The sequence below is a fragment of the Pinus tabuliformis genome, chromosome X (genome assembly GCF_031772625.1).
Source record: "Pinus tabuliformis cultivar Carrire ecotype Pingquan chromosome X, CPIR1, whole genome shotgun sequence".
In the NCBI taxonomy this organism is placed as follows: Eukaryota; Viridiplantae; Streptophyta; class Pinopsida; order Pinales; family Pinaceae; genus Pinus; species Pinus tabuliformis.
This window is the reverse complement of record NC_142308.1, coordinates 488,631,364-488,657,426: the sequence shown is the minus strand read 5'-3', so window position 1 is coordinate 488,657,426 and position 26,063 is coordinate 488,631,364. Positions and strand designations below refer to the sequence as shown.

Sequence of the window (26,063 nt, the reverse complement as noted above, 5' to 3'; positions counted from 1 at the left end):
TCGCATTCAGACATACTAGTACACCTATGCGTCCAGTGACTTTGTAATGCATCATTACCTGTCCTTAAACAACAGAGCAGGGGAATTGATTTTTATAATTGTCAAATATCTGCAAGGATTTTTAAACCCCTTTTATCGCTAGGATTACCAGTTGAGATAAAGGGTAATAAGCACATTCCTTTTCTTCTAACAGGATCAGTACCAACATTAAAGACGATCTGAATTTAGAGAAGAAAAATTGATTTTTATAATTGTCAAATGTCTGTAAGATTTTCTTGATTTTTATAATTGTCAAATGTCTGTAAGATTTTGTAAGTCCCTTGTCTCACTAGCGTTCCCAGCTGAGATCAAGGGTAATAAGCGCATTGCTTTTCTCCTACCAAAATCAATACCAAAATTAATGACGGCTTGAATTAACCGACAAACAATGCATGAAATCTAACCAAAGAAACATTCTCCCAGGAGCGTTCCCATTGTTCAATTCCGATCGGAATTCTTTAAGTTTGGCTATAGAGAAATCATCTTCGAATTCTCTTTCAGAAAACCTGGCATCTGCGTTTTGTGTTTCGTATGCAAAACAAAAAACCAAAAAACCTGGTAACGAACACACCCTTGAACTGGGTGAATAAATTAGAGCATGTAATGGACATCAGTAACGCCTCCTCCTACAAAAGCTCACAACTTCTCCTAAATATCTATTATGATTACTGGGCTTTGTTTGCAAGCAGCCATGAGACTCTGAGGGAAATCCTCGGGTAGTACGGCCACTGGGGAATTTCCACACTGCTTTTGAATTGCAAGCCCAAGTTCATAGCCTAATACTCTAGCAACTGGTACAACAACTGCATTTCCAACTTGTACGTACCTATTCAACAGACAACAAGCATTAGAAGATATATCAAACTAAAATATGGTATTATAATACGCAGGGCAACAAATTCCTTGAGTTCCATAACAACAGCTGCCAAATGTCAACAGGCAAAAATGAGTAAATCTAACCTTTGTTTCACGGTACCAAATAATTTATAATAATCAGGAAACCCTTGTATGCGGGCATTTTCTCGAATTGTGAGCACACGATCCTGTTCTGGGTGTAATATAACCTGAGAGAGAAAACAGAGTAATTTGCAATTCCCCTGTTAATGAATATGCACAAACAGTATAGGGACTTAAATTAATAAAGCAACTTCAGAACTAAGTTAGCGAACCTGATTGTGAGGCTCGGCTCGAGTAACAACAGTTGGAACAATCTCATCCCACCATAGTCTTCCAAAGGGCCTGCAAATGAAGTAAGATCATAATCACACAAAGAATCTAGAAAGGAAAGTAGATATATAACATACCTTCAGAAGTTCCAAACTACACCATAAACTCACCAAGGAATCGCATCTCTTGCAAAGAAAGTGGATTCTATATCGTTCCTAATTTCCTCTTTGTTAAAAGGAAGATACAACCCACTCTGCTGATCAATTTGCAGATGCAGAATCAAATGCCACTGTCATTTATGGCTATTAAATTGTACCAAACATGCATTTTCATTTATGGCTATTAAATTGTACTAAACATGCATTTCCTCCTAGGAGCTCACAGTTTCAAATTTCCTTTGAGAGGTCACTGATATACAACATACCTTCCTTCAGAAGTTCCAAACTACACCATAAACTCACCAAGGAATCACATCTCTTGCAAAGAAAGTGGATTCTATATCGTTCCTAATTTCCTCTTTGTTAAAAGGAAGATACAACCCACTCTGCTGATCAATTTGCAGATGCAGAATCAAATGCCACTGACATTTATGGCTATTAAATTGTACCAAACATGCATTTTCATTTATGGCTATTAAATTGTACTAAACATGCATTTCCTTCTAGGAGCTCACAGTTTCAAATTTCCTTTGAGAGGTCACAATTTCAAATCCAAAGGGGAGTAGAGTATGTACAAGTGGGTTCCTTGTCTCACAAACAAGGGTATCCCATACACCAATTTGGTCTCTGGTTTGGTCATAACCTATGTTGCAGGAAACATGGTGTAGAGGTCCGTTTCCCTATGGAAACGGGTACGAAACGTGGAAACGCGTTTGGTACGGCCGTGAAATGCGTTTCTGGCCGTACTGCCATGTTTCCTGAAACGGAAACGTGGCCAGTACGGCCGGAAACGCGTTTCATGGCCGTACGACCCATGTTTCCTCATTAACTTGTGTTTTTTTTATTTTTTATTTTTAATTTGTTTTTTAATTTACTTTTAGGGTATGTTAGTGACTTTTGTTGCTTCTAGATGCGTGTCTAAAGTTATAAAAGTGAATTTTTGCCCTAGTGTTGATATGCAGTTCATCAGAAAGTTGTGTTTTTTTTTTTTTTTTAATTTGTTTTTTAATTTACTTTTAGGGTATGTTAGTGACTTTTGTTGCTTCTAGATGCGTGTCTAAAGTTATAAAAGTGAATTTTTGCCCTAGTGTTGATATGCAGTTCATCAGAAAGTTTGAGGGATATGCAGTTCATGGTAATGTTTAAGATTAAAGTAAAAGTGATATTCTCCTTTATTGAAAATGAAAAATAAAGGAGAATATCACTTTTACTTAAATTTTTAACATTACCATGAAATGACTCAGGATGTTTGAGAGTGGTTTCGCCCTCATTGGATTTCATATGGAGAAAGTAGAATTTTAGATCTCACTCAAAATCCAGCAGACTTATTTGTTTTTCAGGATTTCAGGATTGGAGGGATTGCAATTTTTCCATTGGATTTTATCATGTACTAGGGTATGGAACTTGTATTTAATCAAGAGAACCAAGCCCTCTATGCAAGGGAAACTCCCAATAATCAAAATCATGTAGGGTACTAGGGTATGAAACGGTATTTAATCAAGAGCACTAAGGTCGTTCGACTATGTAGGAGGAGACTCCCAATACAACAGTGGTCCTTCTAAAGAATGGGATGTGGATGCAGAAAATCTTGATTTTGATCTCTCTCTTGCAGCCTTATAGTCTTTATTGTACTTGCAGCCGCATATATTAATATAAATAAAGGCTGATTTTGAGATTTGGATATATAATAAAGGTTGCTTTTGGATATTCCGATATTTTTATTTTCATTATGTGATCATTCATGAGTAAATGTGATGTAAATTAAATCTTAATGTTTAAGTGTAATAAATTATAATGTATCATTTATGCTTTATGATTGCACATATATATATATATATATATATATATATTCGTGTTTCCCCGTTTCCAAAATTTGGGGAGGTTGTGTTTCGTATCGTTTCCCGTTTTGGAAACTCGTACCCGTTTCCCCGTTTCGTGCAACTTAGGTCATAACATTAAAATTAGATTATTATTATTATTATTATTATTTAGTTGTTTGTGTGATTGTGATTTATTTGTGAGCAGGGTGTGGGTATCCTATACACCAATTTGGTATCTGGTTTGGTCATGACATTAAAATTAGATTATTATTATTATTATTATTATTATTTAGTTGTTTAGTTGTTTATGTGTGATTGTGATTTATTTGTGAGCAGGGTGTGTTGAAGATTTGATCCTTTTGGTAGATGGTTGGGGGTGTGGAGTTTTCTTTGACTCTCCTTTTGCACTTTCTTGTGCACATTTCCTTTCTGCATTTTTGGCCCGTCGTGACCAGCATTCAAATTTGAATGTGTCCAGGCGCTTCAAAAGGGTATTGGCCCTGCAGAGAAGTGTTCCTCGAAATTTGTCCCCAAAAAAGTTTAAAATATAAATTTTAGATGTTGATTGAGAAGTAGAGGGCTTGGAGTCTCGGTTTTTTAAATTCCTGGTATACATGGTTTACAGACTGTTAGATATACTGTTGGTGTTATAGCGGCAGCCACTAGGTTTGATCTTTGGGCCTCGCCCAGATTACTCCAATGAGTTACAAATTCACCGATTCACCATGGTTGGAGACAAAAAATAAAAAATAAAAAAATGAAAAGTCAATTGAGAAGCGGTGATTTGATAGAAATGTGCTTCAAAAGAAGGGTGATTTTTTAATAGCCCGTCAACATTAATTTCATATAATCCACTTTGAACCTGTCCAGCTCTTCCAAAGGGTTTTAGCCCTTTGGAGAAGTGTTCCTCGAAATTTGCCCCTAAAAAGATTTAAAATCTAAATTTTGGATGTTAATTGAGAAATGGCGGTTTGATAGAAATGTGTTTCAAAAGAAGGGCGATTTAATAGCCCGTGAACATTAATTTCAGAGAATCCCTGTCACATCTACCACATCAGACATTTAAGGGTCTGCATGGATTCAAATTTGATAGCGATCATATTTTGTTGGAATAAGCAACAAGGCAATTTGCAAGGGCATGCCGCATGATCAAATTTTGTTGGTATAAGCAACAAGACAACTTGCAAGGGCATGCCACATGCTTATCTCGAATATACAGCATCAATTTTTTATACAAATAGACATTGCTAATGGGAGGAAGCTGCGGATAAATAGCAATGCTACTCTGACTAGCAGAACAAGTAAGAATACCTCTCTTTATATTTGAGAATTACATCGTCAGAGTCCCATGCCACCGGCGACTGTGGGGGTCTACTAAACTGTCAAGTCTCTGGAAGTATCTCTTGTAACGGGCAACAGTAACAGCAACAATGCACAACTGTTGCTTCATAATTACTTACAGTGTGGTGGTTATCATAGGAGGGGTGGTGGAATATCTGACAGGAGGCATAGTCTCCTTGGCAGGAGGTTTGGGAATGGGGTTGACGTTACTGCTTACAGGGCAGATGAGCCTCAAAGCCTTCAAAAAATGCTGCAATCTACTTCTTTTCTCCCATATCTTCTGTATTCCCCATCAGATATATAGTATGTGCTCTTTGTGATCCAATCGACAACTTTAGAATGATGTTTCAGTTTTTTCTCCTGGATATTTGCGAATAAACAAAACCACCCTCAGTGTATAACTATTGTCAATGTCGTCATGGGTTCAGATCCATTTGTATACAAACCAAAATCCATATCTTGATTCATAACGATTGGGAAAAAAAGGCATATCTTATATTTCATGATCATGATATCAATTCTCAAACCCTTGACTAGGGTTTTGACTTGTATTTTAGCTGTTAATTAATATTTTTGTATTGATGCCATATTCTAAGACAAATTTTCATCCATTCTGATGTGCTAGTTGAATATTCGTTCAACATAGACACTTACGTGCCCCTTTTCCTAGGATTAAATTGATTTGACCTAGCAACAAAATAACACATGGGATCATAGCAAAGATTTATTATTGGGTTTATGCCATCGGGTGATATTCTTTTGTCATTGTTAGAGAAAACTTTGAGTTCAAGTTGATCCTTAGTGGCATTCTTGTGAATGTTCAGAAAGTATAGATTCATTAGAGTTCCCTTCCTTAAAAATCTTAAAATTTAAAGCCAGCCTCTTACTGTATGAGATATAGGTGTCACTTCAACTTTGTGACAAACTTTAAGGAAAAATCAGAGCATGAACGTTTTAGCTATGTAAAAAGTGGCCACCGTTATAGTCAACCATCTATTACACACTCACATTAAATATACATTAAAGAACCATTCACCTGACCAAGAAAGACGTGCCCATATAAACCATTTGGGATGTATATTCATAGAGGAATGATGACTCTGAGGTGTTGAAGACTCGTTACATGCATTCAACTCTGAGCATCCTTGTGGCTACGGGTGAGAACTCAATAAATAGTGAAAATTATCGCTGGGATGGCTCATAGCAATGCTTTACCAGCAAAGCATTGTGAAAAACAATGAGTAATGGAACACCCATATGTTGCCTTGCTATTTTGTGCAGACAATAGTTAATTTTATTTTAATTCTGGTCAGCTTGAGTTAAGTTTTGTGCACACTTCAAGGAATCGTGCTTAATTACCTATTTGCCTACTCGTGTATTTTGAGATCTAAAGAATTTTGCATGAACTCATAGAGGGAATATGAATGACATACAAATTATAGCTTGGGTTAAGTTTTTTTCAAACTTCAAGGGGTTGTATATAACTACTTATTCTACCACCTGCATATTTTGAGATCTATAAGAATTTTGCATTAACTCGGAGGAGATCTGAATGGCATATGACTACATATTTGCCCACTTGTATATTCTGAGATTGACAAGAACATCGAGTTGTATATAACATATGAACATGGAGTCGTATATAACTACGTATTTGCCCACTTTATGTTCTGAGATTTACAAGAATTTTGCATGAACTCATAAAGGATATATGAATGGCATACAAATTATACATTGGTAAATTCGATGAATATAGCTTCGTACTAGTATATTTATCTAGTAAGAGAATATATTTGATGAACCTACACGTTTTGTCCAAACTTGAAAGAGTCGTGCATAACTATCCATTTGCCTAATTGTGCATTTTGAGATCTATAAGAAATTTTCATGAACTCATAGAGGGTATATGAATGACATACAATTTACCCATTGGTAAATGCCATGAATATAGCTTAGTGCTAAAATATTTATCTAGCAAGAGTATATATGTTATGAACCTACACTGATAACTGCTAGTAAACTGACTAGAAAAAATGATATTATGATTGAAAATGATTTTATAGTCGATGCTTCCGGAGCAAGAGTAGGCATGACTTTTGCTATCAAAAGCAGGTCTTGTTACCCCTCCTAGTAAAGGTACCTATAATTATATTTCACTTGGATTCAACAGACCGCACTGGAGGCATGACTACTTTTGGCTATTCTCTGATCTCAATACACAGAGTTCCCGATTCAAAATTTCAACAAGGGTGCATTTTGTTCAGTATCATGCACTCTTCACATGCCACATTAAAATTTTGGCAAAAGAAGGTATTTTTAAGAAAAATTCAGCAAGCTAAGGGGAACATGGGTTTAGTAATGCATGAGAAAAAAACGGAAACCTAAATTTACGTTGCATGAGAGATGTTTTATGTTGCATGTGATGCATAGAGCTTCCTATCACACGTGCCAGCCTCCTCAAGCCCAAAAATAGCAAAACATTGAGTTCTAGCATCCATGCAAGCAAAAAACGACAGTTTCCAGCTCACACATGAGAATTATTCAACTGGGCCTATAGAAAATGCCCTAGCTCCAAATTGGGCATGTGACAACTCATTGGAATTCTCATTATGTGTCATGGCAGCCAAAGGGGATGACGACGTTGAGCTCCATTTTCAAGTAATCGACCCTTTTTCCAGAATATTTCAACTTAGATCAAATCAAATGCGGGAACGTTCAACCATTTCTTGGGGAACACATCCTTGAAGATTTAACAACTATTTCAAGTATGAATTCAAAGAAATAATTATTTATGGACCTTATCTTCCCTAAATGGATGGATCGATCGAGATCTATTATTTCTCATCGTACATGTGACTTTGGACCCTTATTTTATGATTTTTAGTTTTTAGAAGTAGACTAGATCTATAATTTCCTTGCTAAATTGAAAGAAATTCCCCAAATATTATTACTTTAATGTAAAGGAAGGTCCTTACCTCCTCTATATAAGGAAGGAGTTATTTATTTATAATTCACGGTTGGATAGCAAGAGTATTCCTCTCATAGAGGGTGGGGGTGAGGCGGGAATATTGGGTAAAACATAAACAAATAATTTATTTATGTTTTTCCCAATAATTCCCCAAACCCCCACCCTCATGTATGAAGTATTCTTCTCCCTAAGGTTTATAGAAAAAAATTCTTGGTTTTATTGGGGTTTTCTAAATCGAATGAAATTCCCCAAATATTATTACTTTAATGTAAAGGAAGATCCTTACCTCCTCTATATAAGGAAGGAGTTCTTTATTTATAATTCACAGTTAGTTGGATAGCAAGAGTATTCCTCTCATAGGGGGTGTGGGTGAGGCGGTAATTTTGGCTAAAACATAAACAAATAATTTATTTATGTTTTTCCCAATAATTCCCCAAACCGCCACCCTCATGTATGAAGTATTCTACTCTCCAAGGTTTATTGAAAAAATTTCTTGGTCTTATTATGGTTTTGAGTTTATTATGTGACACATCTTTCAATCTAGTAGGCTGTTCTTTCTTGGTTCTATCAGCAGTATTTTTAAAGGTTCGATTTGTATATGATTCGAGATCACCACCACAAGGTGTGGTGACATCAGGGCACTGAGGGACAACACTAATGTGGAAAGAGGTGTCTAGACTCTAAGACATAAGCCTTCATCTCCCTTTTGTTGGTGTGAAGTAATCACTAAGCCTCTTTGCTAGGTAAGCCCTTGTGTGGGTTCCCTAGGTAAAGGTTGGGCTTTTTTCATGCCATAATAGTCAATCCTTGGGCTAAGGGAAATCCTATTGAGGAATCCTTTGTAGTGGGTTTCTTGACTTTACAAGTTTACTATGATCGACCAAGAAACTATCCATCCTTCGATACTAGTTTCTCACCACCCCACCCCCGATCCATTATTTTGGGTAATTGATCTAAGGAGAGCCATGCTTCTTGATATCCTCTCATCCTTAGCATTCCCTTAACTTCATCTCCCTTGAATGTTGGCACTAATCTTCACATCCCTCCATCACCACTATATTCCATTGTCCTCTTAAACCCAATTCAATCACCAGGGTTATTTGTAACATCACCTTGCTCCTTATTGTTTATGCCCAAGCAATGTCAAGGCAACACCCTCAAAGCTAGAGGGGAGCTAGCATAAAGAGGTAAGGAAGGGTGTTGAAGTGTTAGTTGGTAACTTATCGAGGTTCCACTCGAATTGTATGGTGTGGGTTGGAGCTTTTATCATTGTAATGTACAATTTGAGAGGTAACATTTTTTGGCCCGGTAACATTTTCAGCACTATTGTTGGGGACAAAGCTCAATTAACTCGGTATTTCAACAAAAACAATGGGTGTGTTTCTTTTTTATCAGTGGTTGTCATTGATGTCAACCCAAGCAGCACCAGGGGCTACCCAGATCTTGCATGGGCATTTTGACTTGACAACTTACTCTATTCTGAGTCAAGGATCTTCTAGATGGATTCTACTCATTGATATGTTTCCGCTAATATATGGCACGCCACGTAATTCTTCACAGTTTGAGAGATATTCGTGTTTGAAGTTAGTAACCCCAGTTAGTGGGCTAAAACCCTATGGGGTTGTGGCATGGCACTCATAATTGGTTGTGGTCATTGAATAGTAAATAATTAATAATGTTTTTTTTCCTAAAATCCCTCCAACGTTCACTTGTTGAGGACCCTCTCAACTCAAGACATTCATATAAATAGTGACCCTCATATCCTCCTCTAGTAGGGATTTTGTGGCTTCAAACAGATCATCATGGTATTTTCGCTATAACTTTTTTTTTTTTGTGAAGAGCTTTAGAAGCTAAAATTAAAACCCATTTGAGCTGAAATCTTGATGAACCTCGTGACCGATTTTCAGATCTTGGTTCGCTATATTTTCGGAGATATGATCTAAGGAAGTTAGAGTTTTTGCAAGCTCCCAAATTCCATGTTGAACAGGTGACATTGGGAAAATCATCATAACTGTCTCTTTGAGCATTGGATTCAAATTTCGTAAATAGTGACAGATAGAGGATGGACTGTAGTTTGTTGGGTATCATTTTCAGGGCCGAAGGTCGCAACAGTGACACGTGGCACTTCGTACAAGTTCGCTTTATTGAACCAGGATATAATCAGGTCATCGTGGGAGATTGGACATAACTCTTTCTTGAAGAATCCAATCTTGATCAGACCTGTGGGGTTGGAAAGAGGACTCAGAGGGCTACCACAGGACGAAATTTCAGACCCTGGAGATCCGAAATTACATATATACAATAGATTCAATATCGAGCTCCTAGAAGGCAAGAAAAAGCATGCATTCAAGGATCACTGTAGTAAGGACCACACATCAACAGTCAAGGGTAAGTCTCCTACAACAAGGTATGTATGATTAGTGTTTACATTTGAAATATGAGTATCATCTTTGACATATGTTTTTGTAGGAAAACGTAAGTACATACAAGGTCTCGGTTATATCTCTATGTCTCTATATGTCACAGTTAGTTTTGATACCACATTTCAGATGTCCTATTCTTGATACTACACATTTGATGCTACATATTCTTGATGCTACACCAAGTCTGCTAAATCTATATGATGTTGTAAGTTCATGTTACTTGTCTTGTCATAGTTGATAGAATGGTCTCTGTTGTTGTACTTAGAACTTGGTCCATCACAAGTCTAGGGTCTATCATCAGTTTTTATTGTATATATCTTTAGGTCAGTTTTGGATATAGTCTTGCATAGAGTCCAGGCCTATATCAAGAGTGGGACTCTTTGTCTACTGTTGTAACAAGTCAACAACAAAAGTGACAAGCACACTTCAGGTACGCATTGTAATTTTAATTTGTATTTATTCGTTAATATGCACTTACATGTGTTTTGCAGGCAGAGGTAAGTTGAAGGGTATTTTGTTTTGTTTTGGGATTGGTTTTGCTGGGCAAATTTTTCATGTAGGTAGAAGAAGATTCAAGTACAACTTCAAGCAATAATTCAAGAGCAGAAGTATCAAATCAAAGGAAGCATTGCAGCGAGACATCCTTTGAAGACATAACCATTCGTATATTGTGAAGAAGCGTCAAGGCCAAGCGTCATCATTGTAAAGTTGTAAAGGAAGCATTACAGCGAGACATCCTTTGAAGACATGACAACCGTTCGTATATTGTGAAGAAGCGTCAAGGCCAAGCATCATCATTGTAAAGTTGTAAAAGAGTCATTTGTAAAAGTGTCATCAATGGAAGAGTCATTATTGTTAAAGAGTCAATCATCCTAGAGTCGAAAAGACATTATTGGGAGGTATAGGAGTCTTTATTGGGATGATGTCATGGTTGGGTTGCAGGTCATAGTGTGATTGAATGTTCGGTCAAAATCATTGTAAATCATATTGTATCGTGGATCATTGTCCCTGGTACGGGAATCCACACTCTTGTCTCATTTCAGTCATTATAGGGTGGCACGGAGGTGCTAGGCTAGTGCATGAAGTCGCCTACAGGTCGGAGCCTTTGAACACTTCAGGGTGGTAGGTTGGTCTAGGATGTTGGGGCATCCATTCAGTTGACTACTGAAGAAACTAGGGCATTGGGGCATCCTTCCTGTGGGAGCTGGAGAAGAATGCTTTTCTAGAATTCTAAGAATTTGTTGCTTTCATTTCAGTTGGGGCTGAAGATTAAAGAATTTATTAGAAAAGTGTTTGGTGGTTTTTGACCCGGAGGGGGTTTTCCAACTAAAATTCTTGTGTCTACTGTGTTGTTTTATTTACTGTTATTACTACATAAACATTAATAATAATTGAAGATTAACTAATGCTTTGAAAAGATTTAAAAGTGCTAATTTCTAAAGAATATTGATTCATCCCCCCTCTTAGTATTTCCAACATTTCTCAACACTCTTTCATGGAAATTGCATAAAGAAACGAATCCCTTCATCCTTACAAATTTTCAAAACTTTGTTGGATGTAACAATGAGCACATCCAACAACTATGAAGGCTCGAGAAGCAAGCTCATCTTAGCGACTCCACCAATGCATTTTGTAAGGAATGATCAACAACTCTTGCAAATTATTCTTTAAACCTTACTTTGAAGTTTTATAAGTAAAGACAAATGGAGCTTCTCCCATGTACAACACAATGCTATGCCCTAGTTGATTTTCCAAAATGTCGAGTTTTCCCCATGAGCATTCTTACATATGGTGATTGTCCCCAAACATATCCATTCATAGCAAAGCCCTCTTTTATGAAGACAATGTGATGAAATTTTTTGTCCTCGACTTGAGGGATGTTCAACGGGTTTGTTCAACAACCTTGGCAAAAGTTCATTATCTTTTAGTGGCAAAAGCTCATGGAAAAAGGTCTTGGAAGATAATGAGAACAATTATTTTGTAGAGAAGGTGACAAGCCATATGGTAGAGCTTGTGTGAAATTTCTGGCTACCTAGAAGGTGCTATTACCCTATTTAATTATTTTCTATTACTTGAACAAATTAATTCTTCTGCTAGAAGTAATTAATAATAACATGAACAACACCATTCACAAAATAAAAATTGTAGTGAAATATACAAGAAACCAATCACACATTTGACACACTGACACAATTGATAAACGTCCTTGGAAAAACCCCAAAGTGGGGAAAACCAATTTTCAGATCTAAGGGTTTATATTATTATCTTTAGCAAAAATTGCTATGGAGAAATTGAGATTGCTTGCTTGACACTGGCAAAGCTCTGCCAATATTTTATCTTCACCTCTCCTAATCAAATCAACCAGAAGAAACCCCATGGCTTCCTCTTCTACAATTCACAATACCTCCAGAAACTCGCACTGGCAACATGGAAACATGCACTGATCTTTTGGCAATTCCCACTATCTCTTGGTAAACTTGCACTGCCTTTTGGAAACTCGATTTTCCTCCTGGAAAACTCAATCTACCCTCCTTCCAATTCGCACATCCTTTGGAAAAATCGCACTAGCCTCTAGAAGATGCACTGCCTCCTGAAAATAATCTCGACCTCTACTCTTGCGAATTTACTAAGCAACTTGGCCTCCTCATGAAGCTCACAACCTCATTAGAAAAACTCGGTCTCCTGCAGAAAATAATTGTTAGCAAAAACCTCAAGAAATTCGTCTCCTAATCACTATTGCTAAAACCCTTTGTAATCTCTCATTCACAAATGAACGGCCACAATTAGAAGTTCACTTAATCCAATCAATGGCTAAGATCATCTTAGAAACTTTCTATAAGCTTCTAGAGGTAAATCGATCTTATCCCAACTAATGTGAATTAGTTATCCACTTTCCCTAAGTTTAAACTTAGGAAATATTTAAAAAATCACTAATCAACATAACTAGGATATTTTCTTGGGGTGAAACTTAGGAAAAATTACACGGGCTTGGAGATAATTGTTAAAATTGGAAACTACGGCCAAATTCCACCTTAAGACAGCTCATATGATGGAGATGATTATTGTGTTGGATTCCTCTCTTCGAGAGGTCCAATTTTGAAATAAAGGCCATCTCATTCTGAGAAGCAAAAATGGAATTTTGAATTTATTCTTTCTCATGCACAAATTGTCAAGGTCAGCCTCAGTCAAATGTAGGCCCATGAAGCCCAATGGATGTGTCTCCACACCCTCAACGAAGTGTATAAATAGGAGTGACCTTTCTCTCATTTGGATATCACTCATCTCATCGCATATCTCTCTCCTCTCTTGATTGGTTTGTATAGCTTGGAGGCAGCCTCTTCCTACTTCGTGCGTGTGAGAGAAGGACGAATTTCAAGACAATTCTAGAGGCCAAAAATTTCAGGAAATAGGGCAGTGTTGACCAGCATTGACTTGGGTGACTTTGACTTGCATTGACTTCGTTCTTGTGAGCATAATTTTGTTTTCTGAACGCTGCATTGATTGGCATGGTTTTCAAGGTGATTGGGCTAGCTTGACTAGTTTGACTTCAGCGTTGGCTTCAACCTTTGACCACACAAATTACAACGACATTTGACTGGGTTGACCGAGCTATTTTTGGGTTGACTTTGACCATATTGGAAGGGCGAGTTCTTCTACTATTGACCGAGCTGCTTGGAGGACATTTTGGAGTTGACTTTCTGGTTAGGGCTGCAGTTGACTGTTTTTGACTACTGATTTGATAGGAATGTTTTGGGCAAGTTAATTTGATATTTGTATTCTCTTTGCTGAACTATTGACGAATAATAAGAAGATTGATCAAAGGGTTTCCCCACATTGGGGTTTGTCCTTGGCATATGCCACATCTTGTGTCCTCTTATCTTGGCTTGTCTTCTGCACATGTTTTTATGTTCTATCTGCATTTACCATCAGTGTGTTTAAGTTAATGTGATTGCTACTAGATATAATTGGAAATTGACATTGGGCTGCTAAAGGAACATCGAAATAAATTGTGCTAAAGCATAGCATAGAACATATCATTGTTATCTAAAATTAACAATAATTAATTCCTCTGTGTTCCTAGCCTAAATGACACCTCTCAATAGTAGAACACCTATCTGAGCTATAATATTTAACACTCCCTCTTATTGAGGAAGGTGTTCTCCACAACACCCAACATATCTTGAAGAAGAAAAAAACTTTCCTTTATTCAATGCCTTTGCTAGAATGTTTTCCACCCGCTCTGTAGGCATATATTGTAGTCAAACTGATCCACATTGCACACAATCCTTAATGAAATGGTATCTAATATCGATGTGCTTCGACCTATCATGAAATATTGGATTTTCAGATAGCTTGACACATCTATGATAATCACAATGGATAATGGCAAACCCCATCCTCTGACCAAACAGTGCCACTAGCAACTTCTGAAACCATATGGTTTCACATCTAGCCATGCTTGTTGCCATGTACTCTGCTTATGCAAAGATTAATGCAACTAAATTTTACTTCCTATTGTACCAAGAGACAACCCCTGATCCAATGCTTAAGCAATGCCATGAGGTGTTTTTCTTTTCCACTGCATTACCTTCCCAATATGCATCAATATATCCCATCAACCCAACACCATCACTCTGAGTATATCTCAACCCATACTCAATTGTAGCCCGTAGATATCGCAGCACATGCTTCGCTACTGTCTAATGCATCCTCTTTGGTTCCACCATGAACTGACTAAGAGTGTTGACTGCAAAATAAATTCCAAGCCTTGTTTTGACTAGATACATGATAGGGCCAATAAGTTGTCTATATAAGGTGGGGTCCACTTCCTCATCAAAAATCGGTGACCCGATTCCTACTGCAGCAAACTGATGATATTTCTCCTATTTGTTAAATTCCTTTAAACAAATCACTTGCAGTTTTCTACAACAAATATCGAAATACATACACTGCAACCTACACAAAATAAATACCACGGAAACTAAACACTGCACTAGAGAGAAATAGAGACACACATATACACAGTTGTTTTTGGACAATGCCCCCGAAAAAACCCAATGTGGGAAAATCGGTGCAGTCGCTGAGGGTTTTATTATTATGCAGTATTTTCTGAGTACAAATCGTTGGATGCCAAAACTAGCTATCTAATACAAAGAAAAACTGGCAAAGAGTTAGTGAGAAAAATATCACACTAATTCGAGAGATCTGACACTGATCAGGGACCAGCTGGCTGACCCCACGCTGCCTCTGCGTAGCTTCTATGTCAATCCTACGCATCCCCACGTCATACTTGTTGGGATCTACATCACCCCCTCTTCTGATCTCTTGCTGTCTGGAAATTCGACCCTCTAGCCCTCCGGTCTCACACCCCAACTTCTGGCACTAGATCTCAACTCTCCTAGCTGAATTTCGAACTCCCTCTGAAGCACTGCGCTGCCTATCTGAACTGCTCTATGCCTTCTCTACCTTGCACTCTCTAGATCTGGAAAACCCTCCTCCGGACTATTATCCCTACCACTCACTGCAAGAAGATCACTCTGTTAAAATTGGCAACTAGGGCCAAACTCCATGTGGGTCATCTTATTTATGACAAATGATATTTTTCTTGGATTCCTCCCGGCGAGAGGTGTAGGATTGATCAAACGATCATCCGATTCTGACATGTATTCATGGAGATATGAATTTATTTGTATTTCTTGACAATTTGTCAAGGCCGACAAGCAAGTTAAAGTGTGTGGCACACCCCTAGCTAAACCTCAACATTGCATATAAAGGAAGAAGACATTATGCCTCATTTCACCATCACTCATCTCATCATCTTTTGTCTCCTAATCTGATTGGGAAAGCGTAGGCGCAACTGGTCTCTCACACATGCAAGGAGGAGGACGAATTTTTGTTTTATGGATGCGTTGACCGAGATGCTGGATAGTGCATTGACCCTACGTTGACTAGATATGGATTGCGCATTTATGTTTTGGGTGATACATTGACCGGCGTTGACCCAACATTGACCAATGTTGACTAGTTAGGGATGACCGTAGGTTGTGTTTTCATTGACTGTTGTTTGACTATTGATCGAGGGTTGTTTTGGGTTGCCTATGTTTGTTGTTGAAGACCGAGTTCTTCAAGGTTGACTTGAGGTCAAATTGGGAGCTGTTTGACCAGCTTTGACTTTGTTGGTTAGTGTTGTATTGCTGCTGATATGAAATCACAGATTTGTGATATTGTACTATCTCTCTCTCTCTCTCTATTGAATTATTGAAGAATATAGAAGAATTGATTAAAGGGTTTCCCCGCATTGGGGTTTGTCCTGGCTAGATGCCACATCTTTTGTCTCTTGTCTTGGCTTGTCTTCTGTCGATTTTATTTATGTTCTATCAACATTTTACTTATATGTTAATGTGGCTAATAAGAAGAAATTGAAGTAAATTGCTCTAAGCATAGAACATACCATAATTTGACATGGACTCAGAGCTAAGGTAAAGACAAAGCCCAAGCAAGAGCAAGAGCAATCACCGAAGATAGTTGGAAAAAGTCTAAAGGCTTCATGGGTTCCTCATCACACTTCCGCGCCGAAGACAAGCTCCATGAGAAGTCTGACTATCACGGATGGAAGATGTCTTTTGATCTGACATTGGAAGAGCAGGAAGTGTTGGACTATGTGAGAGGCAAAATTACGGAGCCTCCATCAAATGCACCAACTGCTACAAGGAACAAGTACACTAAGGATGAAGTCAAAGTGAAGAAGATCATCTAGGACAATATTGACAAGCGTCTTGTAGCCTACGTTTCCGAGCTGAACACCTCCAAGGAGATCTACGATAGACTGGTAAGCTTGTTTAAAGTTAGTGATGCAAATCAAGTTTTGTTCCTCAAAAATAAGCTAAAGGATATTAAGAAGGGCAAAGGCGAGGATATTCAATCCTACTTCTTAAGGATCACTAAGATCATTCAATTGGAGAAGTCATTGTTGATAGGGAACTGACTATCACTACTCTTGGAAGGCTCCCATCCGAATGGTATGTATTTAGAACCACTCTTCTCAACAATGATCGAATTCCGGGATTTGAGGAATTGATGGCGAGATGCATTCAAGAAGAGATAAGGATGGTAGAGCAAGAAATGCCTTCAAGCAAAGGCAACCCTACTGCTTTCTCCTCTCAAGCTAAAAGGAGAAATAATTTTGCATCTAAATTCAAAGGAAAAGCTAGATCGAAGGGTGGAATAAAGGGAAAATGCTTCGCTTGCAATAAATTTGGCCACTATGCGAGGGAGTGTCCAAATAGGAAGGACACATCTCATGACGATGATCAAAATCACTCCCAGGGCAACTACAACCACAATAAAAGGAATGGCAGGTTCAATGGCAAAGGAAAGAGGAATGCCGAAAATCAAAGAAGTGGTCAACCCTCCAAGAGAGAAAGGAACTCCAGGTATGAATCAAATGTTGTCAACAATAAGCAAGATGAATATTATCTAATATTGGCCCTCCCCACTACCTCTCCTCCGGACTCATTAGCCAATTGGCTTATTGATAGTGGTGCCTCAAGGCACTTCACTAGTTACAAGGAAGCTCTCTCTAATATGATAGAGAAGGAGACAAACTTGGAGATAATTCCACCTATCCCGTAAAGGGTGTAGGAAATGTTACTCTTCAATTAAATTAGGGTAACACAATTCATTTGTAAGAAGTCCTATATGTACTTGATCTCAAGAAGAACCTAGTGTCCATTTCGGCAATGGAAGACAAAGGCTACAAGGTGGCCTTCATCGATGGCAAGGTACGTGTGTGGAAAAAGAATTTTAAAGATGCTTTCACTCTTGGGTTACGAGTTGACTCTTTATATCAAGTTGGAAGAAGTCTGTTGGGAGTCATGTCTTGCAACACAACTCTTCAGTCTGAACTATGGCACCGGAGGTTTGCCCACCTTCATTATAAGGCTCTACCTGATGTGAGATAGATGGTGACTGTGATGCCCGAGTTTAAAGTAGAGCAAGAAGGTGTATGTCTGAGGTGTGCCGAAGGAAAACTCAAAACGGGACCATTCCCCTCAAGCCATAGCAAGACCTCCAACATTTTGCAGTTGGCTCACTCCGACATATCTGGTATGATGCTTGTGTACTCTTTGGGAGGATATTTATATTATGTCCCTTTTACATATGATTATTCTCACAAGACTTGGATATACTTCTTGAAAAAGATGGATGAAGTGTTCTCCTTGTTCCATCACTTCCAAGCCTTGATCGAGAATCAAACCGAGAAGAGGATCAAGATCTTAAGGATTGATAATGGGAGCTAGTATGAATCCAATGAGTTCCATGACTTTTGCAAGGAAGCTAGCATTAAGAGGGAGACCACAACACCATACACTCTTGAGAAGAATGGTGTGGCTAAAAGGAAGAACCGTATGATTTTGGAAGTTGTTCGTTCCATGCTCCATGATCAAAGGCTTCCAAAGTTTCTATGCGTTGAAGCTGAAAAATACCGCCATATATGTTCAAAACCGATGCCCTCGTCAAACATTGGATTCCAAAAATCCTGAAGGAATGTTCACTAGTAAGAAACCTGATGTCTCTCATTTTAGAATGTTTGGAAGTCCCATATATTTTCATGTGTTGAAAGAGAAAAGAAACAAATTGGGTGCATTTGGAAAGAAGGGAATCTTCGTAGGCTATAGCGAAACTTCTAAGGGCTATAGAATCTATGTGGTTGGTCAAAGGGAAGTCGAGATAAGTCATGATGTCACCTTAGACAAAGATATGGCTCTTATCAAGGTTGACAATATTCCTATTCCGAGGAAAGATAAAGAAGTTGACACCAGGAAGCCAGATGAGAAGGAAGATGAGATGATGCCCGATGTGGAAGAACCTATGGATCCTATTAATCCCCCTCCGCAAGAGCCTTCCTCTTCTAAGAAGAGGCCCTCATGGCTTAGGGGGACACTTGATGATGCCAAAGGACATATTGCACCCAAAGGGACTTTCCTTGAAAGTAAGAAGTTGACTAGGTATCAGGGATACTTGACCATTATGAGCACCATCATTCCAAATGAGCCTTCATCGTTCGATGAAGTGGTGAAGCATCAAGTATGGAGGGATGCTATGAATGAGGAATACAAGTCCATCATGAAGAACGATGTCTGGGATGTGGTCCCCAGACCCCAGGACAAAATAGTTGTCACCTCAAAGTGGCTTTACAAAATAAAGCATGGAGTTGATGGGAGTGCTGAAAAATATAAGGCTCGCTTTGTTGCTCGATGCTTCTCTCAAAAGGAAGGTGTAGATTATGACAAGATATTTGCACCTATTGCTCGATACACCACCATCCACTCGATCATAGCCCTTGCTACTTTGTAAGGATGGAACCTACATCAGATGGATGTCAAGATTGCGTTCTTGCATGGTTCGATTAAAGAGGAAGTCTATGTGGAACAACCCGAGGGGTTTGAGATTCATAATCGGGAATCTCACGTATGCAGGTTGAAGAAAGCTCTCTATGGGCTGATACAAGCACCCTGAGCTTGGTATGAGAGGATTGATAGCTACTTGATGAAGTTAGGATTCACTAGGAGTGAAGCCGATCCAAACCTTTACATTAAGGTTGAGGATGATAAGCCTCTCATATTGGTGTTGTGTGTTGACGACCTCTTCCTGACAGGTGCAGACCCTCTCATTCACAAATGTAAGAGGGAGTTGCCTTTCGAATTTGAGATGAAGGACCTAGGACTGATGCACTATTTCCTAGGGCCAGAGGTCTGGCAAAAGCCAAGAGAGATTTTCCTATCTCAAGGAAAATACATGGTGAAGATATTGGAGAGATTCGATATAGTGGACTACAAGCCTGTGACTACCCCGATGGAGCTTAACTTCAAGAAGTTATGCGGTAGTGTTGTCGGACCAGCTTTGGGAAATGCTACTGAGTATCGTCAACTCATAAGAGCATTGATGTTCTTGGTGAACTCCCGTCCAGATATATGTTTTGCAGTTAACACGTTGAGCCAATATATGGTTGAGCCTCATCACTCACATTGGATTGGTGCTAAGAATCTTCTAAGATATCTTCAAGGCACAATCACTCATTGGTTGAGATACACTGCCAGAGATGTGAGGCTACATGGATATTCCAATGCTGATTGGGCAGGCAGTGTGGTGGACCGAAAGAGCACTTTCGGGTGTTGTTTCTCTTTGGGTTCTACCTCGATCTCCTGGATGAGCAGGGAGTAGAAGTCGGTGGCTTTGAGCACCACTGAGGCAAGTACATTGCTGTGAGTATGGACTCCTGTGAGGCTATTTGGTTGAGGAAGCTCTTCAGTGAGTTGTTTGGACATACATTGGATACTACCGTGATCTAATGATCATCTGATTCCGACATGTATTCATGGAGATATGAATTTATTTGTATTCCTTGACAATTTGTCAAGGTTGGCCAGCAAGTTAAAGTATGTGGCACAACCCCAGCTAAACCTCAACATTGCATATAAAGGAAGGAGACATTGTGCCTCATTTCACCATCACTCATTTCATCATCTTCCCTCTCCTAATCTGATTGGGCAAGTGTAGGAGCAATTGATGTCTCACACGTGCAAGGAGGACGAATTTCTGTTTTAGGGTTGCGTTGACTGCATTGACCAAGGTGTAGGGTTGCTCACTGTTGACCGAGCTGCTGGATAGTGTGTTGACCCTGTGTTGACCAAATCTGAACTGCACATTTCTGTTTTGGGTGATACGTTGACCAGCGTTGACTGGTTAGCATTGACTGCAGGCTATGTTTTCATTGATTACTATTTGACTGTTGATCGAGCATTGTTTTGGGTTGCCTATATTTGTTGTTGAAGATAAAGTTCTTCAAGGTTGACTTGAGGTCAAATTGGGAGTTGTTTGACCAACTTTGACTTTGTTGGTTAGTGTTGTATTGTTGCTGATAAAATCACAAATTTGTGATATTGTACTATCGCTCTCTCTTTGCTGAATTATTGAAGAATATAGAAGAATTGATCAAAAGGTTTCCCCGCATTGAGGTTTGTCCTGAGCTAGCCTCCACATCTTGTGTCTCTTGTCTTGGCTTGTCTTCTGTCGATTTTATTTATGTTCTATCAACATTTTACTTGTATGTTGATGTGGCTAATAAGAATAAATTGAAGTAAATTGCTATAAGCATAGAACATACCATAATTTAACATTGAACTCACTCTGACAACTCAACGCTACTATTTCTCGAGAAATTTGATCTCTGATCTCTCATTCGATGTGTTCTCCAAGTGCCCATCGAACTCCTTACAATCTCTCGTTAGAGCTCCAATGACCAAGATTAAAACATAATCAAGGGCTAAGATTAACTCGGAGTTGATCCTAAGTTTAGATTTAGGGAACCATTTAAAAAAGTTAATTATTTTAATTAAATAATCTCTAAGTGGAATTTTCCCAAACGATTTCTAGGTATTGGACAACGCATGTGTCTTAGCCTCTCTGCAAAATCTCGCGGCAAGAGCACATCCGATGCTACAGAAATAAACACTCCCCCTTAGTGAGGAATGTGCTCTAGTGTTGCAACATGCTGAAGCATCACTCTGTCTCTGCACCATCTCCTGTTGCGTTGCTGATGTTTGGCTCTACTGCCTACCAACTACTACACAACTCTGATTGCTACATCTGTGTTTCTGCTGGCCCGGCTGAACTGCTGCCAACACTGCATTTACACTACAACCCTCTCTCCATCTGTTGTTGCTGCAACTGCAACATCTGCAACAGAAAAGCATCCAAAATACTGAACCAACTATGTTCAGTATGATGCATCCATCATCCGAGTTTTGACTGCTGCTAGTCTCTACGCTGTCACTGAAGCCTCTGCGTTGCTGCTGACTCTACTCTGTGCCAACTGCACTGCTGCCAACTCTGCTCTATGTTTCTCAGAATCTGACCGCTACTAGTGACTACATTTGTCACTCTGGCACCTAACTACACCAACTAACGCTGGTCCATCCTGCTATTGTTGACTATGGGCTCCCATAGCAAGGTCTTGATCCAAGAGGTGGACTCCTCAAGGATCCTACCCATCCTGTAGCTCTCTGAGGCTACAACTCCAGATCACCCCACCTCACCACTAGAGGCATCTCGGCAATCATGGCAAACTCTTCCTCCAATCTGGAGGAAAACCTATTGATCTCAACGGATGCAACCTACTGATCCTACTTCTCCTCCTTGTCCTTCTTTCTGAGAGGACACTGAGTGCTGTAGTGGCCCAACTCACCACACTTGAAGCACTTGATCTTCGAAATATCCTTCTTTCTTCTGTGCTCCTCTTGCTGCCCCTTAAATGCAAGGGCCACATCCTCCTCTTCCTTTACTCCCTTTGTCCCACTGATGGTGGCCTTCACCATATCACGACTCATCTCCTCCTACTCCAGATCAACCCACACACGTTCCCAATCTAGCAGTTTTTCTCTGCCCAGGATGCTCTGGATGAATACTTGCCAATCTTCAAAAACGCTATTCACCGCTAATCGTACAAACTCTGAGGGTTGGGGCGCTGACCCTACTAAAGCTAGCTGATCTCGGACATCTTGAAGCATTGTAAGGATGGGGTCTACTCTCTCCCCTTTCTACATCCTCAGTGCATCTCAACATCTCCTCTAAGTACATCTTCCGCTGCTCGGAAGATCCTTTGTATGGCATAGTTAAATCTTCCCACATCTGTCGGGTAGTATCCTTGTCGGCTATATGGGATACCACATGATCTCAAACTCCGTCGAGAATGATCCTCTTAGTCTTTGTCATCTCAATCTTGTACTTCTTGAGCGGATCTGCATTAGCAAGGATAGCTACCAGTGTTGCGAAAATCACGATTTTATCGCGATAACATCGGAAAATCGTGATTTTTTCATTTTCCTGATAATATCGCGCAATTAATTCAGTGATTTTTTCATTTTGAAAAAATCGCGATTAAATCCCGATTTTTCAAAAAAATCGCGACTTTTTTTTTCTTTTTCTGCCGATTTTTTGATGATGAGGAGGAGGAGGTGACACAGCCTATCCAAGCTACCCTTGTCACCAGTAGAGGACGTGGTCTACCTCTTGTAGCTCCTAGTTCTTCAACTTCTAGAGCACAGCAGAGTTCACTGCCAACTCCATCGACATCTACATCTAGAGGGAAAGCTATTGCATTTTCTCGCAAGAGGGGCAGAGGAAATTAGTAGTATTAGTTATTTGATTCATTTCATTGTATATGACATTATGACTCATGATACGAGATACATTATTATATTTTTTGTTGATATTTTGAGGCTGAGTTGGAACTCGGGAGTTAGCACTGACTATTCAGGACATGATTCACTGTTATGTGTGATGTAGCACTAGAAATGATATTACACATCTTATATATTAGTTTTTTTTATCTTTTTTTGGCTAAAGCAAGAGTCGTACCTTCTATTCCTTATAAACAAAGTTACAAATTACATATAATACAACTACCCAAAGAGACCTAAGGGACAAAAGATCAACAATCCACTCAAGGCTTGGGTACCGAGCCAAAAATTTGACAAACGGACCAAGGGCCCACAAACTTAATTGCAAGACCTCCAAAAAACATATTGATGCCTAAAATGTCCTGACAGTTTGGAAAGTTCTATCAGAAGAGATGCATATCGGGATTGAAATAGGCATATTCTTTGATTCCAAAAACGGACCCGATGAAAAAATAGAAACCATACTAAACCGATTTCGGGTCCAAATGGTGGAATAAACATCACGCATGTAATTTGCCCGAAATCCACCGATTCCGACCTCATAGCTCAACATGCCCGGTAGATAACAATGAATCATGACCCCAAATTCGGATGACCCAAAATTGCAACCCGCCCCCAGAAGCCCACGAGATCTTCCGCCCAATAGACCCCAGAAGAGTTCCTTTGATCTGAGTTGTCCATTTCGTTGCCTAAACCAACGGTTAGGGAAGATTTCGCACCGCAGCGACAACCGAAGATTAACGGGCCACCCCTCCAAGCTGCACAAACGATCATGACCGTTGATCCACATAGAAAGATCCAACGGTAGAGAATCATATCACATCGCACAAGTTAACCAGACATTAGTGTGCGATGGAGGGCGGTTTTCTGAACCTTCACTCTAACACATATAGGAAGATGGATGGAATCACTGCAGAATCACTAAAACCATTTTTCATTTTTAGAGCAGTGCGATCATCCAAATACCGCCAAGGACGTGGTTTTCCTCTCCGAGGCCCAAAAATGCTAAGATTCCAGCAGCCGGTCAAACAATGATTCCTACCTCGTCTGCCCGAATTTCTTGCCTGAACCTATATCCCAGAGAATAAGAGAGGCTCACCATTAACAAAGACAATCTCGCTGACTTCGGGGTAATTCGCGACCCTCCATGTTCGACCACCCACCAAGGACTTGTTTGCTAGAAACTGATGACACATACGAAGGCCAAAAGGTTAAGAGCTAGCCTCCATGGCTTTGTGCCTGAACACTCTCCTATCTTCTTCCTCTTGCTCACAGCAAAGAGTTCTCAGTTTGCTTTGTCACAACTCCTGCCACTCCATCGAAACCTTGACCTCTATACTACTGACCCCCTGATTGGCAAGAAGATCTGCCAACTTGTTGGCATTTCTGCGAACATGATGGAAGCTGACAGTGCGCAGGTTTTGTAGGTGATCCTAAATTCTCTGGAAAACCCTGATTAATTTCCAGTGTTTGGAGACTTTCTCCGGCACTGTTCCACTATTTATTCTTTTCACTGAGTTAATTACTAATTCAGAGTCCGCTTCTACTATTACATTGCAGCAATTATCCTGACTTAGAAAATCCAGGCATTGCTCCAAAGCCATTAGTTCAACCATGTTATTGGTAGTTGTTCCTAGGTGACAATGGAAGATGAAGATAATACTTCCCTTGGCATCCCTAAGGACTCCTCCATACCCTGCAGTTCCCGGGTTTCCTTTTGACGCTCCATCAATATTGTATTTTAGATATCCTTTTGGGGGAGGATGCCAGAAATCCTTCTCCATATCCCTCGCTGTAACCTTCCTATTAAGACCTTGAGGAGTAAGACCCTGCAACCCCAGCTGTTTGAGAATTTTTCCATCCAAATCTGAGGGAGGATTATTAGGGTGGTTGCGAACAGTGGTGCCCACTGTCTCCTTAAGTTGTTTCAGGATTGTCTCAAATAGGCGATATGGGGGATTTTTTTCTCCCTTGAAAGTTCTTTTGTTCCTCTCCTTCCAAACATTCCATATGATGAAGCTTGGTGTAAGGGCCCAGGCTAAATTGAGAATTTCATAGTCCGAAAAATTTCCCCTCCAACTATTGAGGGTATTGATGATGCTCCCTCTGTCCCTGTCGGATTGTTGAAAGATTTTGGCAAATATGTCCCATAACCAGGAGGTGAAAATGCAATTGTTGAGTAGATGCTCCATTGTTTCTTCATGCTCCCCACAGAGTAGGCATCTAGAGGGCCCCAGAACACCCCTTTTCCTGATGTTGTCCCAAGTCAGGATTTTTCTGTGGTATACCAACCACATGAAGAGTTTAATTTTCATCCATCCTTGGTGCCTCCAAAGTTTCTACCAGATTTTGTCCGGAACCTTGGGATCCAGCTCAAGGAGAATGCCTTTTGCTTCTTTAAGATTAAAGGTACCCTCTTTATTATTGCCCCATCTTAGTTGGTCTTGTCCCTCTGAAACTAAGATCATTCTTTGTACCACTATTTTCCTTAGCTCCTCTGCTTTTGTTTTCAAGGGGTTGTTGTTTCTGCAATCAATGTTTTTCCAGATTCTCCATTTCTCCATTTGCTGAGTGTTCTCCCAGAAGTCCTTTACTTTAATTAATCCTTGTGAATCTGTCTCATGCTTAAGGTTGAGGAAGTCTTCTTTTAGTAGTATTGGTTCTTGTTGCCACTTATCTTCCCAAAAAAGAGCTCGATTCCCTTCTCTGATTTCCCATAAACTATTTTCTTGAACTAATCTCTTGTTTTCCTAGGCTTTGTTCCAGATGTATGAGCCTTTAATATTCCCTGACATTCTTATGAGATCACTAGTTTGCCAGGATCTTGCATATTTTTCTTTCCATATCTTTGCCCATTGAGTCTCTGGATTCTGAACCCAGCGCCACCATAGTTTGGCCCCTAAAAC

At 39.4% G+C, this 26,063-nt stretch overlaps 1 protein-coding gene across 2 annotated transcripts in view; it reads right to left on the bottom strand.

The window, feature by feature from the left end:
• Positions 1-233: 233 nt before the first annotated feature.
• LOC149140800 (DNA (cytosine-5)-methyltransferase CMT3-like) overlaps positions 234-26,063 on the bottom strand; it is a 362,012-nt gene continuing 336,182 nt past the window's right edge. The window contains exons 20-22 of one of the 2 annotated variants that reach the window (XM_089447880.1): positions 1,209-1,278; positions 1,000-1,103; positions 234-865 (exon numbers count right to left, since the gene is read on the bottom strand). In XM_089447880.1, coding sequence (XP_089304006.1) covers positions 688-865; positions 1,000-1,103; positions 1,209-1,278 — 352 coding nt within the window. In that variant the 3' untranslated portion in view covers positions 234-687. The remainder of the gene's footprint in view (positions 866-999; positions 1,104-1,208; positions 1,279-26,063) is intronic. The other variant, XM_089447881.1, reaches the window with a different exon arrangement.